The sequence below is a fragment of the Syzygium oleosum genome, unplaced genomic scaffold, assembly GCF_021117445.2.
Source record: "Syzygium oleosum isolate NSW1041296 unplaced genomic scaffold, Sole_v2.1 Sole_v2.09, whole genome shotgun sequence".
NCBI classification, from domain to species: Eukaryota; Viridiplantae; Streptophyta; class Magnoliopsida; order Myrtales; family Myrtaceae; genus Syzygium; species Syzygium oleosum.
This window is the reverse complement of record NW_026607493.1, coordinates 2,911,973-2,933,881: the sequence shown is the minus strand read 5'-3', so window position 1 is coordinate 2,933,881 and position 21,909 is coordinate 2,911,973. Positions and strand designations below refer to the sequence as shown.

Here is a 21,909-nt window from a genome sequence, read left to right as displayed (position 1 = left end):
AAATGAGGTAGGTTAATATCAAATCCTCACTTTGAAAAAAAAAATAGGTTTGAAGAAAAAATTGACACAATGAGCAGATCCATATCGTTTTTAATAAAGATTTTTAGTAATAGAAATTCAACTAGAAAAAAGAGTGAGAAAACCCCTTTTTCCTGTTCAATTTACATTATGACATTTGCTGATTTTAATTCATAAATTAAATGAATGTCACTTACTTGTTATGACTATTGAACTTTCACCGAATTTTGAAAAAATTATTTTCTTTTTGCGATTCTTATACTCTTTTGAGTATCACGGGATTATTCACCCAACTAATCACAAGACATTAATCTTCATGAATTTCATTATTATTTGGGAAGTACATTATATTGATAGCGTATAATTATCTTTTGCAAACTCCTTTTTCGGGTTATTCATGTGAGTTTTAACTTGTGTCTTAACTAATCAATGAGGTTAATGTGATATTCACATATCAAGAAGAGAGATCTCTCATAAAAATACATTATTTGCTAAAATTTTAGAATGCTTGACTTTGATATTTCATAAATTTAAATCTTCAAGTAATGCTTTAAGAGCCTCTCAATAATTTTTTTTTTTGCGTATGTGCATTTTTCTATTGATCTTTTATAGATGGGTGTTTCATGATGTCAATTGATATAAGTATTCACCGTCTATTTTCATTGCTCAACTCTCGGAAAAGTCTTGTTTTCGAAAAAGCCACACCCAGTAGTGCTCTTTGAGCTTGATTACTTTTAGCCGGTCACCGGAGGTCTAAGAAAGGACTGCCTATCGTAGGCCAATCTGGAAATTCTTCAATAAAATATTTGAAGGCTTCCCTCGCTCGCTTGCTCTAACGTTCGTTTAGGTGGGTGTCCTGATAACCTCAAGCATGGAAATGCGCTAACTAGCTTTCCTTCCTGTAAGGCCCCATAGATAGATAGGTTAAGGGGCCTTTGATTGTTAAGATACCTTCTATGCCACAAGATTTTCCAACATAATGATGGGTGGATTTCACCAAAATGGTCGGTTTGGATAGTTATATATCTCAAGTGCAGCCTCGACTTTATCCCATGGCCTATTTCCTCGCCATCCAACATGTGGTTTTCAAAGCATCAGTCAAAGAGAAACGACAATGATTGTAATGCTAGCACAATATAGATATTTGTCCATGGAGTTCCATTTTTACTCGATTTATAATTGATCTAATTGTTTACTTCCCTTCTCTCTCAACAACTCATCCAATTCCTCTTTTCTTTTTCGAATTTTCATACACTGAAATGGATAAACCATTAGACTAGTAATTTATTAAAAAAAAAGATATATTAGCTGTTATAAAGTGTGGCAATGTAGATTTTAGCAATGGGACTATTCCTTGAAAAAAATTTCCTTTTGAAAAAAAAATCCAAAAAAAGGAACAGCAAGTCCTAGTAACCTATAGTCTGTAAAATGTGGACTAAAGTGAATGAGACAAGAAAACGTGACTTGTACTCGATAATTTGAGTTCAACAACAGATGACACGCGTCTAATTAATTTAATTATGATTAAGGGTTTTTAATTAGTTGTTTGCAAGTCAAAGAAAGATTATAAATCTTTGGGTACCGTCCAAGCAAGAAAAGCCAACACCTCTCCTTCCGCACCTCTCCCCTTTTACTTTCGAGTGCCCACTGTCTTTTTCTTTCAGGATGCTTTTTGCATTTTTCAGATTTTACGGACTGGACCAATTTGACTCCATATAAATATAAATATAAATATAATAAGCTATACTATATAAATTTGCTAGCTTCTTTGGGAAATTTTACTCTAATGCCCTTCTCCATTCTCGTGATTTTAGCTTCTTGCCACTGTATGTATTCACATGCTTATTGCAATATATGTGGAGATAATTGTCTTTTCCTGTAGAAATGATTAACGAGCTAATATTTATTACTATTATTTGAATTTTGTTTGGCTGAGTCTTACATGTAAATGGTTTTAGAGAGGTGTAATCATTGAGTTGATTCCTAAACACATGCATGGATCGAGGTCCTATCTTTTCAAACCTCAAGCAATGCAGATGCATGACAACGATCTCACGTTGAAAGGCTACCAAATATGTGCGTAAATGTCTTCCATAATCCATAGGAATGAGACTGCAGATCTTAGCAAAGAGTGCTTTCCTTTGTGCTGAAAACAGCATTGCTCTTGTAGTAGGGCAAAAGGTTAGCCCTCATTACTTGTCTAGTGCATTGAAAGAGTTGTCCTTATCACTCGTTTAGGTTACCATAGATCATATATTTAGTCTGAGAGGCATCGATAGATACAGAACATGTGAAATTTGAGTGGAAAAAGGACATGTAATCGGACATAAGTTGAGTGTCATTATTGCATGAACCAGATGTGTGTATGTACTTCGAGTCCATTCGCATCAAAAAGATTAGTGGCGTTCACCGATTTTTACATTACGCCCATCATATTTGATGGTTCGAATAGAGTTGAGTTTTGCTTAAGAATTATGTAGTTAAAGGGATAGACAATAATATGAAAAATTTACCCATAGTGCGCCGAATACATATGTATCGTGTGCAATTTTTTTCTTAATATAAAAAGGACGCATGTCATGCATCTAAAATTGCCTGTAGCGAATATAAATTTCGAAACTAATTTCGTAGCCTCGCGACACATGAAACCAAGAACTTGGATCAAGGGCAATTTGGGTAAAATGAAGCATTTATTCCCCGACAACCTTTCGCATAGACTTCAAATTGCTAAGTCGGTCTTTTGGAAGGGTTCTCTTTCCACACACTCAAATGTGCATCGAATTTCAAAACCTCCCTTCCTTTCACTTTTGCTGAAGTTTCTTTCCTCTCTCTCTCTCTTCTCTCTAAGCCTTCAACTAGCCTTGGGTGCTCTGGTTCATGGATATTGATCTCTTGTGGGCTATTGGGGGGTGGTTTCTATTCTTTGATTGCATGGCAGCTTCTTCTTCTTCTTCAACATCATCACCGCTCTCAGAAAGCCCCACGAAGCTCAACCATCTCTTCATCACCTTCTTCCTCTTCCTCTCCCTTCTCAGCTTCATGTTCCTTGTATTGATGATCCAACCCATGGACCATGCCGAAAAGCCATCGCTCATGCCCTCCTCCTCGTCATTTGTCATCGCTCGAAGGCTTCTTCTCTCGTCATCGGATCATTCCATGAAGTCATCATCTTCATCGTCATCTTCATCTTCATCTACTGTGAGCTTTCACCCCAAGAAAGCCAACAACAAGGCTTCTTCGCGAGAATTCGGAGCCAGAGCCCACGAAGTCCCAAGTGGTCCAAACCCGATATCAAACCGATGAATTAGAACTGAGCACGGGTGTGTTTCGTGGAAACGGGACGGAGATGCATGGAAGAGCGATTAGAAGTGAGAAGCTATTGGCTTTTGGTTTACTGTTTCGAAGTCAGCCATTAATACTGCTTTGTCTTCAGTGAGAGGCTTTGTTAATTACTTTTTAGTATCATCTCTTCTCTAGTCTCTGCTTTCTTTTTTGGTGTCGCTCTCCCTTTTTGTTTTCTATAAAATGTATAGCAAACATATACTCTTTGATGATATATCTTATTTGCATGTTTTATATAGATTTGCTTTCTGTGATAGATGAAGCTGGAGAGGGGATAAAATTTGTGAAGCTTTATTTGCTATATTTGGTCAGACAGAGAAAAAAAGAAGCATATAGAAGTGCATGCCATCGTCATTTCAGATGTTGAAATTCATGTCCTTGTCGTTAAAACCTGTCATTCTAGCTAGTGAATCTATGTATGGGCCAAAAGAAAGAACTGGCCAGTGATCTTTATTGCTTGTAGAGCACAGAAATTAATTGGGTTGGCTCTCTCGCCCTCTCTGAGCTTCGTTGCCTTCTCTTCACAGGTCTAAGGGAGGGAGGGAGGGAGGGAAAGAGAATGGGTTACTGCTCTTGCTAGAGAAAACTTCAGTACATGGCTTCAGAATTGTTATTAGATTGTGAAGCTCTTGTTTCAAGTAATTATAATGCAAAAATTTCAATTTTCAGCTAAACAGAGAGCAACCTTAGGAGGGCAAACAAAAACGAAGCAAATCACATTAAAGGAAAAAGAAAATATGTTTCCTCGGGCGGTTGCATGAAGTTTCCTGCATTATTGATGCTGTCTAGGGTTCAAGGAAAAGGCTTTCAGAGAGAGAGAGAGAGAGAGATAAGAAGGGAATCTGAGCCACAACAAGAAGGCAATGTTGTCAGGGAGAAGTGTATAATTTGCAGAATGAGGACCCTGGCTTTTGTTTTTGCAGAGAGAGAGAGAGAGAGAGAGTGAGAGAGAGAATTATTTGCGGGGGAGGCCTTTAAGTTTTTTTTTTGGCGACTTTTGCTTTTGTCTTGTCAAAGAAAAAAAAAACCGCATCATCAAAAAGAAAAAGCTGGCTTCCAACTAAGGTCAGGATCAGCCTATGATTTGATCATAATCACTCTGCAACAGTCTCATTTCCTCTAGTTTGAATTATTCACCCCCAATCATATGAACCATGATGGGTTTTTCTTCATCATAACGCAAGCAAAGAAAAAAAGGACTCTCTCTCTCTCTCCAACATCTGATGACCCTTTAAGCACGAAATGTGCCATCAGTGTGATCTCAGCAAATTAAAGAAAGAAAGAAAGAAAAAGATGATGCAGAAAGTTGATGTTAATTACCCTTGGAAAAAATTAAAGACATTGGAGTTGTTGCTTGGAAGGTGCAAAATCGGTGTGTACTACTTGCTATAATGATCGCTACTCATTTAATATGTTTATCAAGTTACCTGACAAACGGTGACCGAAGAACATAGAGTAAAGATGCGTTTATCAAGCTACAGCTATGTAAAGGGGCATTACAGTTTTAATAAGGTGTTTACAAACTTTTTACAGCTGCAATGCCATCAAAGTCGAAGAAGACTATATTAGCTTTTGAAAGACATGTGTAGTATATTAAACATATAGGGAAAATTACTCAATTAGTGCTAAACCTATTATACGGATGTTAATTCAGTTTTAAACTTTTCGATTTTGCCAATACAATTCTTTATCTTTGCACGAAATTCTAATGTAGTTCTTCCGGTCAACCTTCAGTAGAAATCGCTGACTTGGCGATATGCCATGTGGGACTGCTATCAATGACTAGACCATTACGTCAGCAATTTCAGGCGAAAATTAATCGGAATAACTATACTGAAATTTTGCATAAAGGTATATGATTCAATTAACAAATTTGGAAAGTATAGAACTAAATTGATATCCGTACAATAAGTTTAAGACTATTTCAACAATTTCTCCTAAACACACGAGTTACAATATTTTACAACAAAGCACGTGGCAACGTAGCTACAAACTACTACACAACCGCAGTGTTACCAAATAGACGCTAAACTTGGATTTAGATTTGGCCATATGAGTTTAAATATATGTGGATTATGTTTGTTAAAGCCAAAGGAAAGAGGTTTCTTTGAATCAAAAGCTGGGGACATATCTCCTGAACAAACTGGACAATACACTAACCATCATGTACAAATCACATAATACCAAGACTCCGTTTGTTTCACGAAAAATAATTGATTTGAAAAATATTTTTTTAAAAATAATTACTTGTATCGCTTTAAAAAATGAATGAACGAAAATTTCTTTATTGCCTATGAAAATACTTAGACGTAAATTATTGTCGATAATGATACAATTTTTCATTGGCTAATTATTTCAAGCGATATAAGTGATATTTTTAAGAAAATATTTTCCAAATCAATCAATTTCCACGAAACAAACGGAACACCCAAGTGTCGCAACATTGTCGATAATCACATCCTACATGCAATTTAAGATCCTGATCCGAGAGTTAATATAAACACATAAGACAATCCGTGTGTTCCAAATGCCCCATAAAGAATGTCTGTAGGAACACCAAAAGACTGTTGAGCACCAGCAATACTACTTGGGGAAGATCCACCAATCCCTAAATAATAATTAGTGTTGTCCAATCCCAAAAGCGAGGCTCGCTTTAAGGTCGTGAAAGAGAAATTAAAGCAAAGTCAATGGACCACGCGATATGAAATCTTTGTTGATTGAGCAATAAGGACCTTCATAATGGGGATTAAAGTGTGCTCCCCAAACAGGTATTATAAAGTTCTAGCAGGCTCTTAGAAATGAAATTTTATCTACAAAGCTCTTCAAACTTTGATGTATAATTCTACAAATGCAGTGATACGAAGTATCAAACCGACACTGAAAACATGCTTTCATGTGATTTACCATACTTCGCCGGATCCCTGCGGACACATGCGAGATAATCAGCACTATCTTTCATATGACGAGTAAGGCTTTACCTTCTGAGTGCCGGGCATGGCCCTAAGTTACTTTGAGCAAGCGATTCCTATGATTCCAATACGGGATTTGCCGCACACATATCAACTTTGACCGTTCAACATAATCCTTAAGAGAAGATTTTTCTCGAAAGCTTATGTCTCTCCTCAAGTAATAATGCACTTAAAGGACTGGAAAGCAATTGAAATTTGAGGGTTTCGTTTTCTGCAAACAATACCAATATATCGAATTTCGAACTATGGTTTGCTCAGGCCTGCCCAGTGCCGGAAGGTCAAGGAAGTTGGTGACATCTACAGTTTAGATGCGAGCACTTCTTAACCCACCCACACACAAGATAAGAACAGAATTGCCAATGCCCGTCTCCCATAGACACATTCGGAGGAAATGGAAGATCGAATAACATGAAAGGGCCAGAAACCTCGTATCGCATATTGGACTAGTTTGAGTATAAGAAACAGCTTCCAAAGGTGTTAGTAAATGAAGGGCCAAAAACCTCGTATAGCAAAATCTTTATTCATTGTCCTGGCGGATATCATTGAAAAGTGGCCAACAATTGTACTGACATATAGTCACAACAGAGAACATTACAGGTATGACAAAATTTTGGTTAAGGCACATGCACTGTAAGGAGGCTGAAATAACTAAACTTAATCCCGCACAGAGAAAAAATCGATCCTCATAATGATACACTAACCTCGATGGAGGATTCCGTCAATATAACGTCTTTCGAATTATCTGCTTTTGGGTGATTAAGAGTGTCGAACTTTAGCCTAACATGTAAGGGTTTAACAAATACGAGGTCCCGCAAATCTGTGGTGGATTTCAATAAAATCTCACAACAGAGATCCCTACCCCTTTTTCCACTGCTCTTTGGCACCAGAAGATCTGAAAGTGTTCCGGCATATTTTTCACGATTGTCTTCTAGTATATCTAAGTTCCTTCTAAGCCTCAAATAAAGTGCTGCGTAAACAATGACCTATATGGAAGTAAGAAGATTTAGTACCAGTAAAATGTTAGACGTGAATCGCAAAGCAACCAAATTAGCCAAGAAGCATCACTTCTAATTGTAAAGGAGAGAGCTTTGGATGACGGGACTGAGGATTCCAAAAAAGAAGGTGCTAGAGTGAAGGTGAAATGAATCAGTCTGTAGAATTGGTATTGCCTCGTTTAGCAAAGGAAAGGTGTGTAGAAGCTGTTTAAATTAGAATTGAAGAATTCTGCATTCTTGAGTGTATACTCTTTATTCATTACCTGTGTTTACTATTTAGGCAGAATACAGTCACCTATTGTTACTAAAAAATTCAAAGAAACCTCTGAAATGGAAGAAAGTGATTCAACAAATTAAAAGCCAAGAAAATATCATTTTAGTCTTTTAGAGCTCATGTAACCAATTCTTCAGTTGATAAAAATAATTCAGAACAATTAAACCTCCAAGTCGACCCACTTCGATATTTGAGAAGACTATAGAATTTAGCATGTTAAATGGTGAGATGGAGCATATTACCTGTTAAGGCAACTGAATTTATATAAGAAAAAAATTCAGAGAGCATACCTCACTAGAACCAGGACTTGTATTGACAGCACAATCGATGCGAACATTCTTATCGTCAATCCTCATGTTCGAAGCATCATTATTGTCTTCCACAATCAACTGCGACTCAGGCACGGTGAAGGCAAGTTCGTCCAGTTCATTGTACCATTTTTGGGCTACACCAACCTAGATTTTGTCCACCAGAAAAGGTTCTCAGCTATCAAATTTATGGAAGTAGTAGTCTATAAGATCCCACAGGTTACAAAACTCTAGTCTTTTTCCTAGAGACGAGAAATTACCTTTTCTGAAGACCCCACATCATCCTCTGATTCATGGACTTCGGTAGCAGCTCCCCTGGCCTGGCGCCATATGCTGCCTTCTTGTACTGGCTCCACGAGCTCAGCATCCTTGGGAATGTCCACATTCAATTTAATGTGGACCCTACCTGATTCATCACAAAGGATTATAATGGATGGGCTCGATAGTTGAAAGGGACAATTATCTTATCAGGTTATTGAGGATTAGCATTATCACTCTGCAGTTGCTCTTCCATATACAACTATAATAGAGGGTTCATCCTTGGGCAATGTCCTTTCCATTGTCACTTGATTTAATATATGTTGAGGGTCCGTGCCCGTGAAATTAAAAAAGCATACGAATCGGAGTGAATACCAAGAATTAAATAAAACAAAAATTAAAACGAATGAAACTAGGCCTTCTCACCATGCAAAATGTGATCTTTTCGGGACAGCTACTTCTCATTGAATATTTGACAAAGATCTCCAAACTAGAAACTTAGGAGCATAAGCAACCTTAAAGTTATCAGTGAAACTGCCAATGCAACGAGAACCAACAACAGCAATCAAGTCTTCCCCTACTTAGTTGGGTTAGCTTCATGAATCCTCTAAAGCCATTCCCCTCTATTTTGTACTATATCCCAGATAATTTTGAAAGGACCATGAATTCAAAGATAAGTATCAGGCTTAAGACCAGAGTAATACCAGGCAACAAGCTGAAACATTGAACATGATCAGCTGGCGTTCCTTGAACTCCGTCAGCACTGGTGGCATGTTTCCACAATATTAGCAAACAGATACAATCAATGATTTTTATTAGGGAAACAAAATAAATGCCAGGCATGTGTAAACTTGTGCTGACGTTATTAATATTTAATTACTCACGTGGTGTAAACTCTTTCCAAACGTAAGGCCAACCAGTAAGGTAAGCCAAGAACTTGAAAGTTTGATAACTTAAAAGTTGAAACTTCACCAGAACTTCTGTCAAGTTTTAAAACCCTGTGACCAACTTCAGAAAGAACAAAAAATTAAATCAGATTGGATCAGCACCTACTGTACAACAAGTTACCAACACATAGAGCTGCATATGTAGAACATAAAGTTGGGTACCTGGATCACATACTATCGTGTGCTTTCCCAAGGTAGTTATAGATGATATAAGATCATTATAAAGGAGACCTTCTCCTACATCAGCAAGAGATTGATGCTGCAACCAATCATAATGGATCTGTTTCAAAAGTGCTACTCTCTCTGAAATCAACTCTTTGCCGATCTCCAAAATCTTCTGGAATCCTTGTTTACCGGTCATCAATTCAACAAGACAATTTTAGTAGACCTGTATCAATAATGGAGAAGTGGTCAAAGGACATTGAGCTAATTTCAAACCTTTGACAATGCCTTTGGTCTCCCCTGAAGCCAAATCTAAGATCCATGATGCTTCAAAGCTGCAAGAACAACAAACACTCATACAGTAAGCATGAAAAAAGATCAAGAAACGTGCAATGCATTAAGGGATCAGATCATAGCTCCCCAAATAAACCTACTAGGTAAGTCCTGTTTAGCGTGCAACTAGGAAAGAAGTAAGTAGATAATTGCTCCTTAAAATCTATAAGTAAACTAACGTGCAGGTGCATATTCAAAAACTCACTCCAGTGAAGAATTTGATGGAAGTTAAAAAACCCAGATAGAAGTCTTAGTTTCCTTAGCAAGTCATATTTCTTCAAGTATATCAGACATAATCTTAGGTCCCTAAGCTCTGCTTTCTTTTCTTACTAAGTTACAAGAATTGAACAGATTTTGCCAAAAGGGAACCTAAAATTACTACAAGTGCTTCCTCTTTCCATTCTGATGAGTATTGTTTTCCTCTCCCATCAGTACAGAGGACCAATAGTTGACAGAAATAAAGAACCATTGAACTTCCTGAGAAAATTCCTACTTGAAGTTTCGAAAATGGTTCCAAGAGGAAAGCCCTCATTAAAGATGACAGGGACTTGACAAACGGCTTGTTGAGATATCCTCAAACGCATAAAAAAGGTGCAATACGCTTTTCCTAATGTAAAATGAAAACTGCGGTGGTTCCTAAAAAATCAAACTTAAATGTTCGTCCCATCAATGTTATATAGCATCATAGCTAGAGGCTTCGAGTTCAACTCTGGCACCCTCCTTTCACTCATTAATGAGTTTCCCATGTTTAAACATAATGGGTTTCAACAACTCTTCTACCCACACATTTAGTGCTTCTTCGGTTGAGGCCATGTCATTTTAACAGCCTTCTTTATCCTACCAGCCTTTTCTGGGGGGTGTGCTTAGATATAAACCGTGTCATTGCTAGTTTAAGCTTTTATGTTCTGTTTGGGAGAGCAAGGGAAAGAAAATGTAGAAGGAAAATGCTAACAATTGAAAATTTTCCCTCCGTTTCCTTCTAACTAAAATTTGAAAGCTTCCCCTATTTTCAACAGACATTTTCATTCCCCTCATTTTCATTATTCTCCCAAACAAAGCCTTGAGAAGACATTTGCACACTTAACTTCAAGAACACAAGTGCTTATCCAAATTGGAAAAATACAAAACTTGTAACTGTAGTACCTCCCTCTAAAACTGAAAAGAAAAATTCTTATTTTGAGTACTAGTGATTGCTCGATTCAATTAAAGAACAAAGAAATGGTATAAAGAGTCCAGCTGCTTCCATATGAACCCTGTCAAGAAATGTGGAATCCGACGCCTATATCATATGTTATATAAAAACATAAAAGAGCAATCGAAGCCAAGCAATTTGTTGGGGAAAAGCTGTACAAGCGTCCTTTACCTTCGGCTTATAATTAACAATTTATCAGCATCTAGTTGCATTATATGCCAAGGGAAATCTAGTATCTGTGTATCAGGAGCTCCAGAGTCTGCAATGATCTGCCTTTGCAAGCCCAGCATATTCACGATCCAGCTCCAAACTGTAACTTTTGTTTTGCTATAGTCTTTTGGATATATTGTCTCAACAAGCCGGCACCTCATGTCTGCTCTCCTTATAGCATGGTTCTATTAGAGGCAAACGATGAGTGATAAGGAAAATTTTTTAAATCCATGACAACTAACTAAGACTAACAAAGGCACATATTGAACTGAGGAAGCACCAGTTCCTGTAATCTCTCCCGAGATACTAACAAAAAAAACTACAGCATTAACAGTCAATTTGCAGACAGCTAGTCTATCGCAAACTTTAGTAATAAACTGCATTCATGCTACATGTTTTGAATTCAAGAGATCCCTAGTACGAAGATGTATGAATCCTGGACGTTCTTAACAAGAAAAAAATACAGCGCTATGTAACATTGGTTGTGTGTGAGACTACAAATTACCAGATCTGTGCACCATACATATCAGAAGAATGTGAAAGAGGGGGGGTGAAGGGAATAAAAGGATAACAGGAAATTCAACTAAAATTGACTGGCATATATTACAACATGGATATATGTTTCTTGAACAAGAATGGATTTTAATGAGCCATTCAAGAAGGCACCATTTTAGGTTTTAAATCGCAATCATACAGGGATTGATGAAGAGATGATCGTAATGCACACGGAATCCTTACAAATATTTCTTAAACAGATTTGTTAAGCTATCAGCTTTTCATGAAGACCATGCGACAGCCGGGCGATACCAGTGGAACAAAAAAACAAACACAAAAGGGCAACATTTGATGAGTTGCTTTGGGCCTCAGATACCTATGTCATTATGATAAGTCAAATGATCTTAATTGTCTATCATTTCATATCAAGGACATTCAAATACATCCTGACCACAATAGCACAATATAGTATTTCTAACATAAGCCAGATAAATGACCCATAGTATCAACTTTTTTCCAGTGAATGAACAAGACTATCATGACAACACTGAAAAGCTGTTTTTCTGTGTTGAGAGTTCCAATCTTCAAAATGATGTCACAGAATCATCTATTATCCCCAAAAAGTCCACAAATAGACAGGATACAAACATGAATCGAGCATTAAACAAAATGTGGCCATGGAAACCCACATGCCAAAGGACATTCTACCATTCTTAAATGCACCTAAGTGATAATTCTATATCTTGCTCATGCACAAATACTGCACAAGGTCTGCGAACAGGATCTCAAAATTTCACACTTATCATGAGCTATTCTTGACAAATATACATATTCACACCAATAGAAATATGAACAATTGAGAACGAAGAACTAGCACTGATAATAAAAAAGGTATATTTGAAGAATTCAAGGGAAGAAGTCTACTTTTATTTTCATCCACTGCTTTAGAATTGTCAGATAAGTATCAAAAGATATTTGTCAATGCATACCTCTGAATCCGCGATATACAGGCAATCCTCTGCGGCATGGTAGAAAGAAGATGCAGGACAGAACAATTTGGCAGATTCAAAATCACCATCTTCAAATCCCGGGAAAGAACCAATCTGACACATTGCTTTGCCTAAGTCATGTAAGTTATCTCTACTTTCCGACATAAGAAATGAAGACAACAAATGTCAAGTTTAGGATCCTATCTAACACATCAAATTGACAAAGTACTGAACACTCCGCTTAAGAAAGCTAGCTAAATGCATAAAGCTATTGACAAGAGTGATGCCTCCAGCATTTATGCATTGAGAATCAGCAAAAGCCAGCAATTGTATTGAAATGAAAGCATGTAGGCATTGGAAATTTATGCCTCTAGTTCTTTACTTACTACAAATTCTTTTTTAGTCAGATCTTCCTATAATTAAACATTACAATGTAGCATCTCACAAGCAACTGTTGGTAGAGACTGCTCTCAGAACTGGCTCAAGGTTTCTTTATGCCCGACAATTCTCAGATAAATGCTTGTTTTGTCTGATAAAGTCCATGCCATAGCTATAATGTAGTAGTATGAATGCATATTTGCCCACAATAGCAGAAAACATGCACATATTGTTCTACTCCAAAGACCAATGGCTAATCAAGATACTTATAATTGAGTACAAATTCCAGACATACACAATCCAGAATCTTCCCGTTGCCATCACATATGATTATCCGATGATGATTGCTGTCAGAAAGGAATAGGCGACTGCCATCCTCATCAGCAGTCACACAACCTATAACAAAGAATAACAATTACTAAAATTTAGCGTATGACAGAAGAGATCAGAATACTTCATATGCCAACCAGAAATTCTAAACTTGAGCTAAAAAAAGCAACAAGATACGATAACAACGCATCCGGCTGAGCAAAAAGAAACTTTACATCGGCACCAAAAGCAAACAAATGAGGGAAAAGTGCTAATAAAACCGTGCCTCTAGAAGTGATACCTAGAGTTCTCAGTGGCACTTCATATTTAGAAAAAAGAAGAATCTCTCAAGCATATACTGTAGAATCAAGAAATGCTTTCTTTCAGCCACAAACAGTTTTCACTTTCAAGGTAAAATCCATTCAAAAGCTAAAATAGCAAAAACACGAATGAAAAAAGAAGTTCTACCACCAACATGAAGCCACGAAACAATATTTCTTGGTAATCCATTGTGTTTCAAAACCGTGTTTCATAAAGTCAATTAAAATTTAAGCTTATCCAAATTTTCTACCTGGATTATAAAGAAGCAAATTTTGCACAATAGAAGAGAGGCAAAGCTCCTTGGCAATATCATTTTGCTTGAAAAGCGGGCTTTTGGATCTGACAGGTGGCTCGGAATCCTCTTTGTCTAGCTTACCAAAGTCCTCAACCACTGTAATATACATCACCAGATAGCTCGCATAAGCAAATCTCCAAAAGTTGTATAAACCATAAAGAAAAAGGCATAACCAAAATTGACATTGGATTATTACAAATCTGACAGATTACAGGAAACCCGCATTTTACTGACATCCAGTGAGCATGTGATTCTGGAGGAAACGCAACAAATGGTCCAGCAGGAGAAAGTAGGGAGAGAAGCACTAGTAGAGAAAACAAGGTAAATTTACCACAGCAACTTTCTGCACAGCTTAACAGACTGCAGACTCAACAAGATAAAGGACATTCTTAAATTGTCACATGTACTTTTACCATATTCAAGCAGGTAATGCTCAGCATATAAATCTCCAGGAGCAAAATAAGTACTACCCCGTCTAGACTTAAATATAGGGAGCAGAAAAAGACAATAATAGAAAGCAGAGTTATATCAGTCAAAAGTGACTATTACAGCATGCTATTACAAAAATATCTCCAAAATGCTATGAATGGAAATGTCACATACCTTTTTCAATCATCTCGACATTGGCATCCTTCTCAAGGAAAACAATTGGATTCTTAAATTCTTTATATAAAACAAAACAAGGCTCATTTGTTATCTGCAACGACAAAAGGACCAAAGATACAAGGATGAGACAAATAATCTAGGGAGACTACACTGGATGGCCAAGGTACAAGGAGAAATATAAATCCACAAAAACCTCGAAGCCTTTACCAAGAAGCACAAAGCTGCAGCATATTACCTCAGAGAAGTCCTTGCTAGAAAATAATACCGGAAAGTTGACGTGCTCCTTTATCATCAATTCAGCTAGATGGGTTTGATAAAGAGAGGAACAAGCTGAACTGCCAAACTGAAAAACCATGACATATATATGTGGAGACCTGCAACAGCGCAAGAAAGGAGGGAACAAAAAACTCACACATGGAAATGCATCCAATCAGATAATAAGTGGTTCAGAAGAGTACTTGTTCCTCTACCTCTGCTGAATTGACTTCATTATTCTAAGAGTTTTAACTACTTGATATCGCAATGATGGAGAATTCGCATCCAACTGACCAAGCAGAACTAAAAATGTCTTCACTCTCACAAGACAATCATTATCTGCTTCAACCTTATTCAACCAAAAATGATTCGGACCTGTAAAAATTCATTACAAAAGAGGGACTGAGAAGTGAGGAACTACATGATATGACATAGAATAAAAAAAAATACTTTTACACAACAATCCACAAGTGCAAGCAAGCCTGCATAGTCCGCAGATATACGAAAGAGAGAAGGGGAGGCTAATCCATGTATAAATATTTCAGGGATTCCAAAGTCAACTGCTGTTATCACTAATCAGCAATCCACAAGAACATGTTATACATTCTATTTCCTCATTAAAGATGAGCAAAATCACAAGTCATAATTTCTGGAAGAACAGACAACCAAAATATTTGTAAATAGCTAACAGAAAAGAACCTCCGAACAACAACAATAACAACCAAACCTATTCCTTCTAACAGGAAAAAAGGGGGGCAAAAAGATCTGTAACAAAAGGGTGCAAAAATAGAAAAAATGCCCTTTTTTCCTGAATATTGCTTCCCATACCTTCAAGAACATTAAATGAGGATTGAATGAAGGACAAAATGCTGTTTTCAACCTCACGCGCAGAATCATTTAGAACATCTGAAAGCGTTGAGATCCTGAAAATGGCTGTAGATGATAAGTTAAAAGATATTTCAAGCATAATTTCACTGAACAAAAATAAATCACTCATAAATCCTTTTATTTTCCTTAGTGGAATCACTTGTGAGTCTTAGACTGATCCAAGACTTAGGCATTTCATTTGGCTGACACATAGCAGAATTCCATAAAAAGAAAGAAGGAAAAGAATTACGCCACAAAATAGATCTTTTGCAAAATCTATGACATAAGAATGTGGACACAATCAACAGATTTAGTCACATCAAGTGAGTCACGCCATTTCTCAGACATCACTAAATTTTTAAGATTTCAAGAATATAATGAGACCTCAAGGACACGCTGCAAAAGAAAAGTGTATACCCGACTGGTAACATCAGCAATCATTCTAGAAAACACGGCAAGAAATATAAAAACGTATGCATCAAATTACCTTCGCATGTCAAAGACACTCCTTTCAATCGGCATGTCGAATCTTTCCCATGAATGACTGTGACTAACTGAATAGGAAGCCGATAGACAGAAAGATGATGTGCATCTCCAGCAGTCATTACCTGTAAATAAAATCAAAAGGCAAAACTTTAAGCGATACAATAACTTTTGGAACAGCATATCCTGCAAATCTGTAGGAATGAACCGAGGATTATCTCCGAGATAGGACCACCAAATATGTGAGTCCCCAATCAGGTTCTTCACTATAGAGAAGATTGCACAGGATGCCGAAACACCACTTGTGCTCAAAAGATCACAACTTACAATCGAAATTGATCTTACACAGTAAGATACTAATTCACCGTCGGTTCAGGAAATTGAATTAAACAGGAAACACAAGTACAACCCAAAGAAAAAGAAGAAAGATGGTTCAGAAACAACACAAGCCCACAACCCAATCTGCGAACACGAACCCAAAGCAAGAAAAAGGTTGAAATTTCAAGACAAATAGCCAAAAGATGCAGCCTAACCTGCGGAAACACGGGGCAAGAACCTCGAAATTTGACACAAGCGACGATATCTCACAGCCATGTGATCCCCGTCCTTTCCAAATGCACAAGTAGCCGGTTTCTTGATGCAGTGTCTCGGTTTCACCACTTCAATGGACAAAGGAGTGTCAGCATTAGAAGAAAGAGAGAGAGAGAAACGAGGAAAGAAAGAGGCATAGGACATGAAATAACATACATATATCGGAGGGAGGGCGCTTATCGATTGCTGTTGAGTGGGGAGGGAGAGTTGAAGAACAGAGTCACCATGAATGTGCATGTGTACGCGCCGCCACCTCCCGCCCAGGAGAAACGAAGGGTGGAAGCGGAAAGAGAACCAGAGGAGACCAATATGTTATTTCTCTTATTTTTGCATTTCATTAGTTTCACAGAGGCATAAACTCCTAAAACCTTCGCTCGTTTTGATTAAAAATTAAAAAAACAAGAAGACAAAACTGAAGAAAAAAAGAAAAAGAAGAAGAAGAATGCTAGGGTGCCGGTAGGCCGCCCATCGCCGGAGGGGCCGACGGAGGTCATCAGCCCTAGGCGAGGGTGGCTGGGCCGGCCCCGAGCAAGGGCCAACGACCCTCGTTAGACCCAAACGAGAGTGCCCAGATCTCGGCGATTTTTGAAGCAATGATTTTGGAAACCTCGCATTTTCTTTTCTTTTCTTTTCTTTTTGGCTTCGAAGCTGTGAAGTTGAAACATTGCATCTAGGGTCTACAAGCTCGATGGAGTTCTATGATTTCCTCATCAGGATGCGCAACGTTGCTTCTCTCAATCTCGTTCGATCCATTAAGAGGTTCACCCCCCTCCCCCTCTCAATCCCGTGGCAGCTTCAACTCAATCTATAAAAATGGCGTCGTTTTTAGGCTAGCCAGCCATGTCATTTCATGCGACGTCGTGGACTCGTTCGTAATAAAAAAAATGCCACTTTAGATTTAACTTTTTATTAATGAAATATTCGATTAACTTGACTTTTATATTGATGGCAATAATACAAAAGTCCAAATTAAGAGAAAATATATCTATATTGTTTATCTACTTTCTCTACTTAATCTCTCTCTATTCTCTCTATTATATTCTTGCAGCACAATATTTTACAACATATATAATGTTTATGATGTGTTTTTTGTGCGCCCTCTTTCTTTTCAGAAAAGAAAATGTGTTAATTCCTTCTGATGCTAAACTTTTCGAACGTCCAAAACCTCTTCTGCTAGTCGTCCATGTTTTCAGGAAACACCGGAGGACGCAAGGAGTCGTTTCCGTTTTCTTGTTTTTGACCTCATTTTCCTGTTAAGACACCATTCCTATTTTGGGATCTCGTTCGTTTTTAATTGAACGATGATGTTTGAATGCCTAATTTATCAGAATCGGGACATTCTCTTTTTGTCTCTTCATTACTCTCTCACCTTCGATGAGGATAATGACCAGTGTCTAGAACTACCTTCTGTCCCGTCTTCATCAACAGTTTTTTCAATGTTTTTCTGGTGATTTTTCAATCGATAATTTGCGCGTACCCGTCTCTCCTGGCCCCAGAACGCTGGATTCACGAAGACAAAGTGTTTCTAGCTACATTTTAGTCTGTTTGTTTCGTGAGAATTTTCTTGACATTTCCAAGGTTGCCTTGTGATCTAGAAGGATACACACAGATGCATATCCTTTGTGTTCTCTACCAGTTCATTCTGTCATTTGGGATGTGAAGCCTTTTTGATGCAGAGCTTGCTTGGATCAATATCTTTTCCGGGACATTTTTTTCGGTTCGGACGACCGCTACATTCATTGTAAATCGGTAATAAAATTGATCAGACTTCGATGAACAAAACCTTTTGTACTTGGGAGACAAAAGGGTGAGAATTTATCATTGCACCACCAGACTGAGAGATGAGTTGCTTTTCATGCTTTTCATCCCATGAGAAGAAGGCGGCTTCCAAGAGGTCACATGATGGGAGAAGACAACAGAACCAATTGCCCGCTTCTCCTCCTCCTCGGAAACAATCTAGCGCTCCAACACGGACCGGTAAGTGCATACGATCATGTCATTGTCTTTTTGGAGAATCAGCACTCACGCTATGGACCTCGCGTACTTACTGTTCGACCATTCAAATAAACTATTTTCTCTTCCTTATCCTGCATCATTCCGGCAAGTAATGTGTGAAATCCTTCTAAAAAGTTAAGCACGCAACTGTTTTCTTCAGGGATATGTATAACATCAAAGGATTGTGCAAAATTCTTTGTTCTCTTGTTTTTGGGCCTTTCTTATGGTTGAAATTATGCACCACTGGTCGTGAGACTCGAGAACTACTAAATGACTGGGATGGATGCCAAGGCAGCCAGGAGGCGAACTTGCTAGGCCGAGTTTTCTTTTGAGTTTTTGCTGTTAGAAATTCTTATTGTTTTGGTCGAACTCCTAGAAATTGATGTTTCTGTCATTGGTCGTGCAGAGACTAGTAAGCGGAGACCACCCGTCGAGACCGTGCCGAAAAAGGTCGCTCCTCCTAAAGTAGCGGACAGCAATAACAACGTTGCGGCGCAAACATTCACCTTCCGAGAACTGGCGACCGCAACGAAGAACTTTAGGCAGGAATGCTTGATCGGGGAAGGCGGGTTTGGGAGAGTTTACAAGGGAAAGCTCGACAAAACCGGGCAGGTGAATGCAAACCCTGAAAAATCAAAAGAAAAAAAAGTAGCATTTTATGACTACCATAATCAATTGACATACAAAGAGAGACTAATCTAGGGGTTGATGTAAAAAATTCAGGTCGCGGCGGTGAAACAACTCGACAGGAACGGCTTGCAAGGGAACAGAGAGTTCCTCGTGGAGGTGTTGATGCTGAGCCTTTTGCACCATGAGAACTTGGTGAATCTCATCGGCTATTGCGCCGACGGTGATCAGAGGCTTTTGGTGTATGAGTACATGCCACGCGGTTCCTTGGAAGACCATCTGCTCGGTACTGTGTACTTTCATTGCATTCATTAAGCATTATCGGACTGTTTGAACTCTTTCAAAAAATTATAAGATATTTATCCTTCGCAATGATTTCAAATAATTTCCTTTTGTCCATCCATCAAATGTTTTTGGAGATATGTTCTTAAGCTTTCACGGTCTCGGACGCCTTAGGTATATACAAACTGAATCTGCTTGTGTACTAGAATCAAGTCTACGTGTATGCCGAAACCAGTTTCAAGAGATTTGGTTCCAAAACAGCCACTTATGTTCCTGTGCTTCAATTCAGATCTTGGACCAAACAAACTGCCATTAGATTGGTTCACACGAATGAAGATAGCCCTAGGAGCAGCCAAGGGCTTGGAGTATCTGCACGACAAGGCGAACCCCCCGGTCATCTACCGCGACTTGAAGTCCTCCAACATTCTTTTGGACAACCAGTTCAACGCGAAGCTCTCCGATTTCGGGTTGGCCAAGCTGGGCCCAATGGGGGACAGACAGCACGTATCTTCAAGAGTGATGGGGACTTATGGCTACTGTGCCCCAGAGTATCAGAGGACGGGCCAACTTACCGTGAAGTCGGATGTGTACAGCTTCGGCGTTGTCCTGTTGGAGTTGATCACCGGAAGGAGAGCTATCGACACCACCCGGCCAACAGAAGAGCAAAATCTAGTCTCTTGGGTAAGGAACTTCTTTTGGGTCGAAAATCCAGCGTACGAATTATGCAGCAGTGCATCTGTTCTCACTAGCATTACGATCTCGCTAATTTATTCTTCATCCGCTTATACTTTCGTCCAATTTTATTAGCTTGAGAAGCGAATCGGACCTGAAAACAGTTTGACACATTGAGCGATCATCGCACGCAGCTCTTTCTAAACTACTGTCAATTTAAAATGAAATGCACACCAGTGTCCATTTCTTCCTTAACTTATTATGATCTGTTGAAGCAAAGTTTGTCTCTTACTTTGGCTCGAAACAGGCACAACCCGTTTTCAAGGACCCCCGCAGATACCCAGAATTGGCGGATCCGCTCCTAAACAATGAGTTTCCGGTGAGAGGCCTGAACCAGGCAGTCGCAGTGGCCGCGATGTGCCTCAACGAAGAAGTGGCAGTCCGACCCTTAATGACCGACGTCGTGACCGCGTTGAGCTATCTCTGGTTAGGCCCTGGGACAGGGACCGTAACGGTCCACACGCAATCTCCGCCGTCCGATCACAACACGATGGACGGAGATAGGAACAGTCAGGCAGGGGACAGCACCAGCACGATGGAACGTGAGCGCGCAGTCGCGGAAGCGATCGAATGGGGCTCCAACTCACGGCGCAACGCGAGCTCACGCTGCGGGAGTTATTCTTCATTGTAAGATTTTTTTGCATACAATGATGTTAATACCGGCATTTTCTCCGTCTGGGGGTTTCATTGCGTCTTCGAACCTTGCAATAAGAGGATCTCCAAGAGCATATTTCTCTTTCTTACGTTTTAAGATCGAAGAAAGATCGTCGAACTTCACGCGTGCAGAGATACGCTTACAGATTTCTGCAGATGCGTCTAAGAGGACACCAAACTTTGAACGTTTAGTCCTAGAATTTTTAAGCTAAGTTGTTAACTTCTTCTGTATCCGTTATGGTGGAATATTACTTCTTATGACTAATGACATGAAGGAGATATAGCCTTGGGATCCTTGTTATATATATCTGATATTCCAGATTCCCGAGCAGGTTAAGTTAATTAATGATTTTTATAGGTTTTTTCCGTGGTAAAAGTTGTAATTTCATTAGAACGAAAAATAGAATGCAAGTGATTAGTGAGATTAAATTCGACCGACATATCGACTTAGCCGTTGAACATGTCCGCAAGCAAATTTCAATCCAATTGGATATGGATCGTTGCAAAATGCAAGATCGAGCCAGATTCTTTTAAATTTTATCATCATCGCATTTGTTATTCGAGAATTGTTATAAAAATCAAGCACTTCTCTATTAGCTCAAGCTTAAATATCGACCTCACCTTCAATCACCTATCGAAGAAATCGTAACTCTCTCTCTCTCTCTCTCCCCCTACGGCATTCGCGACAATGGTGCCATCGGTGGCATTAGTGATGGCCCTGATGACAGCGGCACACCGGCATCGCTGTTGTGTTTGTGACAGCAATGATGGTGGCGGCGGCGACTTATTTAGAGGTGATCAGTTCTAGACCTAGAGCTTGGAACTTACCTCCTCAAGATCGATTCTCGATTCTTGGAATTAGGAACTGACCATGTTGACTTTGGAATTGGTCAGGGTCAACTCAAGAATGCTTTTTTTCTTTATTTTTTGTTTCATTTTTTTTATATATAATGTTCGTGTGTCAAACATAAATACAATTCTTTCTGTTTAAGGATAATATGTCAAACATATCAATTTCAACA

At 38.6% G+C, this 21,909-nt stretch overlaps 2 protein-coding genes across 3 annotated transcripts; one reads left to right on the top strand and one right to left on the bottom strand.

Moving 5' to 3' along the window:
* Window positions 1-6,835: 6,835 nt before the first annotated feature.
* Window positions 6,836-16,932, bottom strand: LOC115673547 (uncharacterized). Of its 2 annotated transcripts, XM_030595755.2 has the most exons (18): window positions 16,754-16,932; window positions 16,540-16,665; window positions 16,011-16,131; window positions 15,485-15,579; window positions 14,872-15,031; window positions 14,637-14,775; window positions 14,399-14,492; window positions 13,751-13,891; window positions 13,166-13,266; window positions 12,493-12,606; window positions 10,970-11,193; window positions 9,550-9,608; window positions 9,274-9,456; window positions 9,049-9,172; window positions 8,869-8,927; window positions 8,167-8,312; window positions 7,889-8,053; window positions 6,836-7,312 (listed from the first exon to the last, which is right to left on the bottom strand). In XM_030595755.2, exons 2-18 carry the CDS (start codon window positions 16,598-16,600, stop codon window positions 7,013-7,015), a joined length of 2,286 nt encoding a protein of 761 aa, XP_030451615.2. In that variant the 5' UTR covers window positions 16,601-16,665; window positions 16,754-16,932; the 3' UTR covers window positions 6,836-7,012. The 2 variants fall into 2 exon arrangements, with proteins under 2 accessions (XP_030451615.2, XP_030451616.2); XM_030595756.2 differs by lacking the exon at window positions 16,754-16,932 and having other exon boundaries at window positions 15,485-15,589; window positions 16,540-16,669.
* A 1,012-nt stretch (window positions 16,933-17,944) lies between these two features.
* LOC115673570 (probable serine/threonine-protein kinase PBL26) lies at window positions 17,945-21,149 on the top strand. The gene is made up of 5 exons (XM_056314445.1): window positions 17,945-18,574; window positions 18,999-19,204; window positions 19,316-19,505; window positions 19,791-20,182; window positions 20,481-21,149. The coding sequence occupies exons 1-5, from the start codon at window positions 18,439-18,441 to the stop codon at window positions 20,862-20,864; spliced, it is 1,308 nt and encodes a 435-aa protein (XP_056170420.1). The 5' UTR covers window positions 17,945-18,438; the 3' UTR covers window positions 20,865-21,149.
* The last annotated feature ends 760 nt before the right edge of the window (window positions 21,150-21,909 follow it).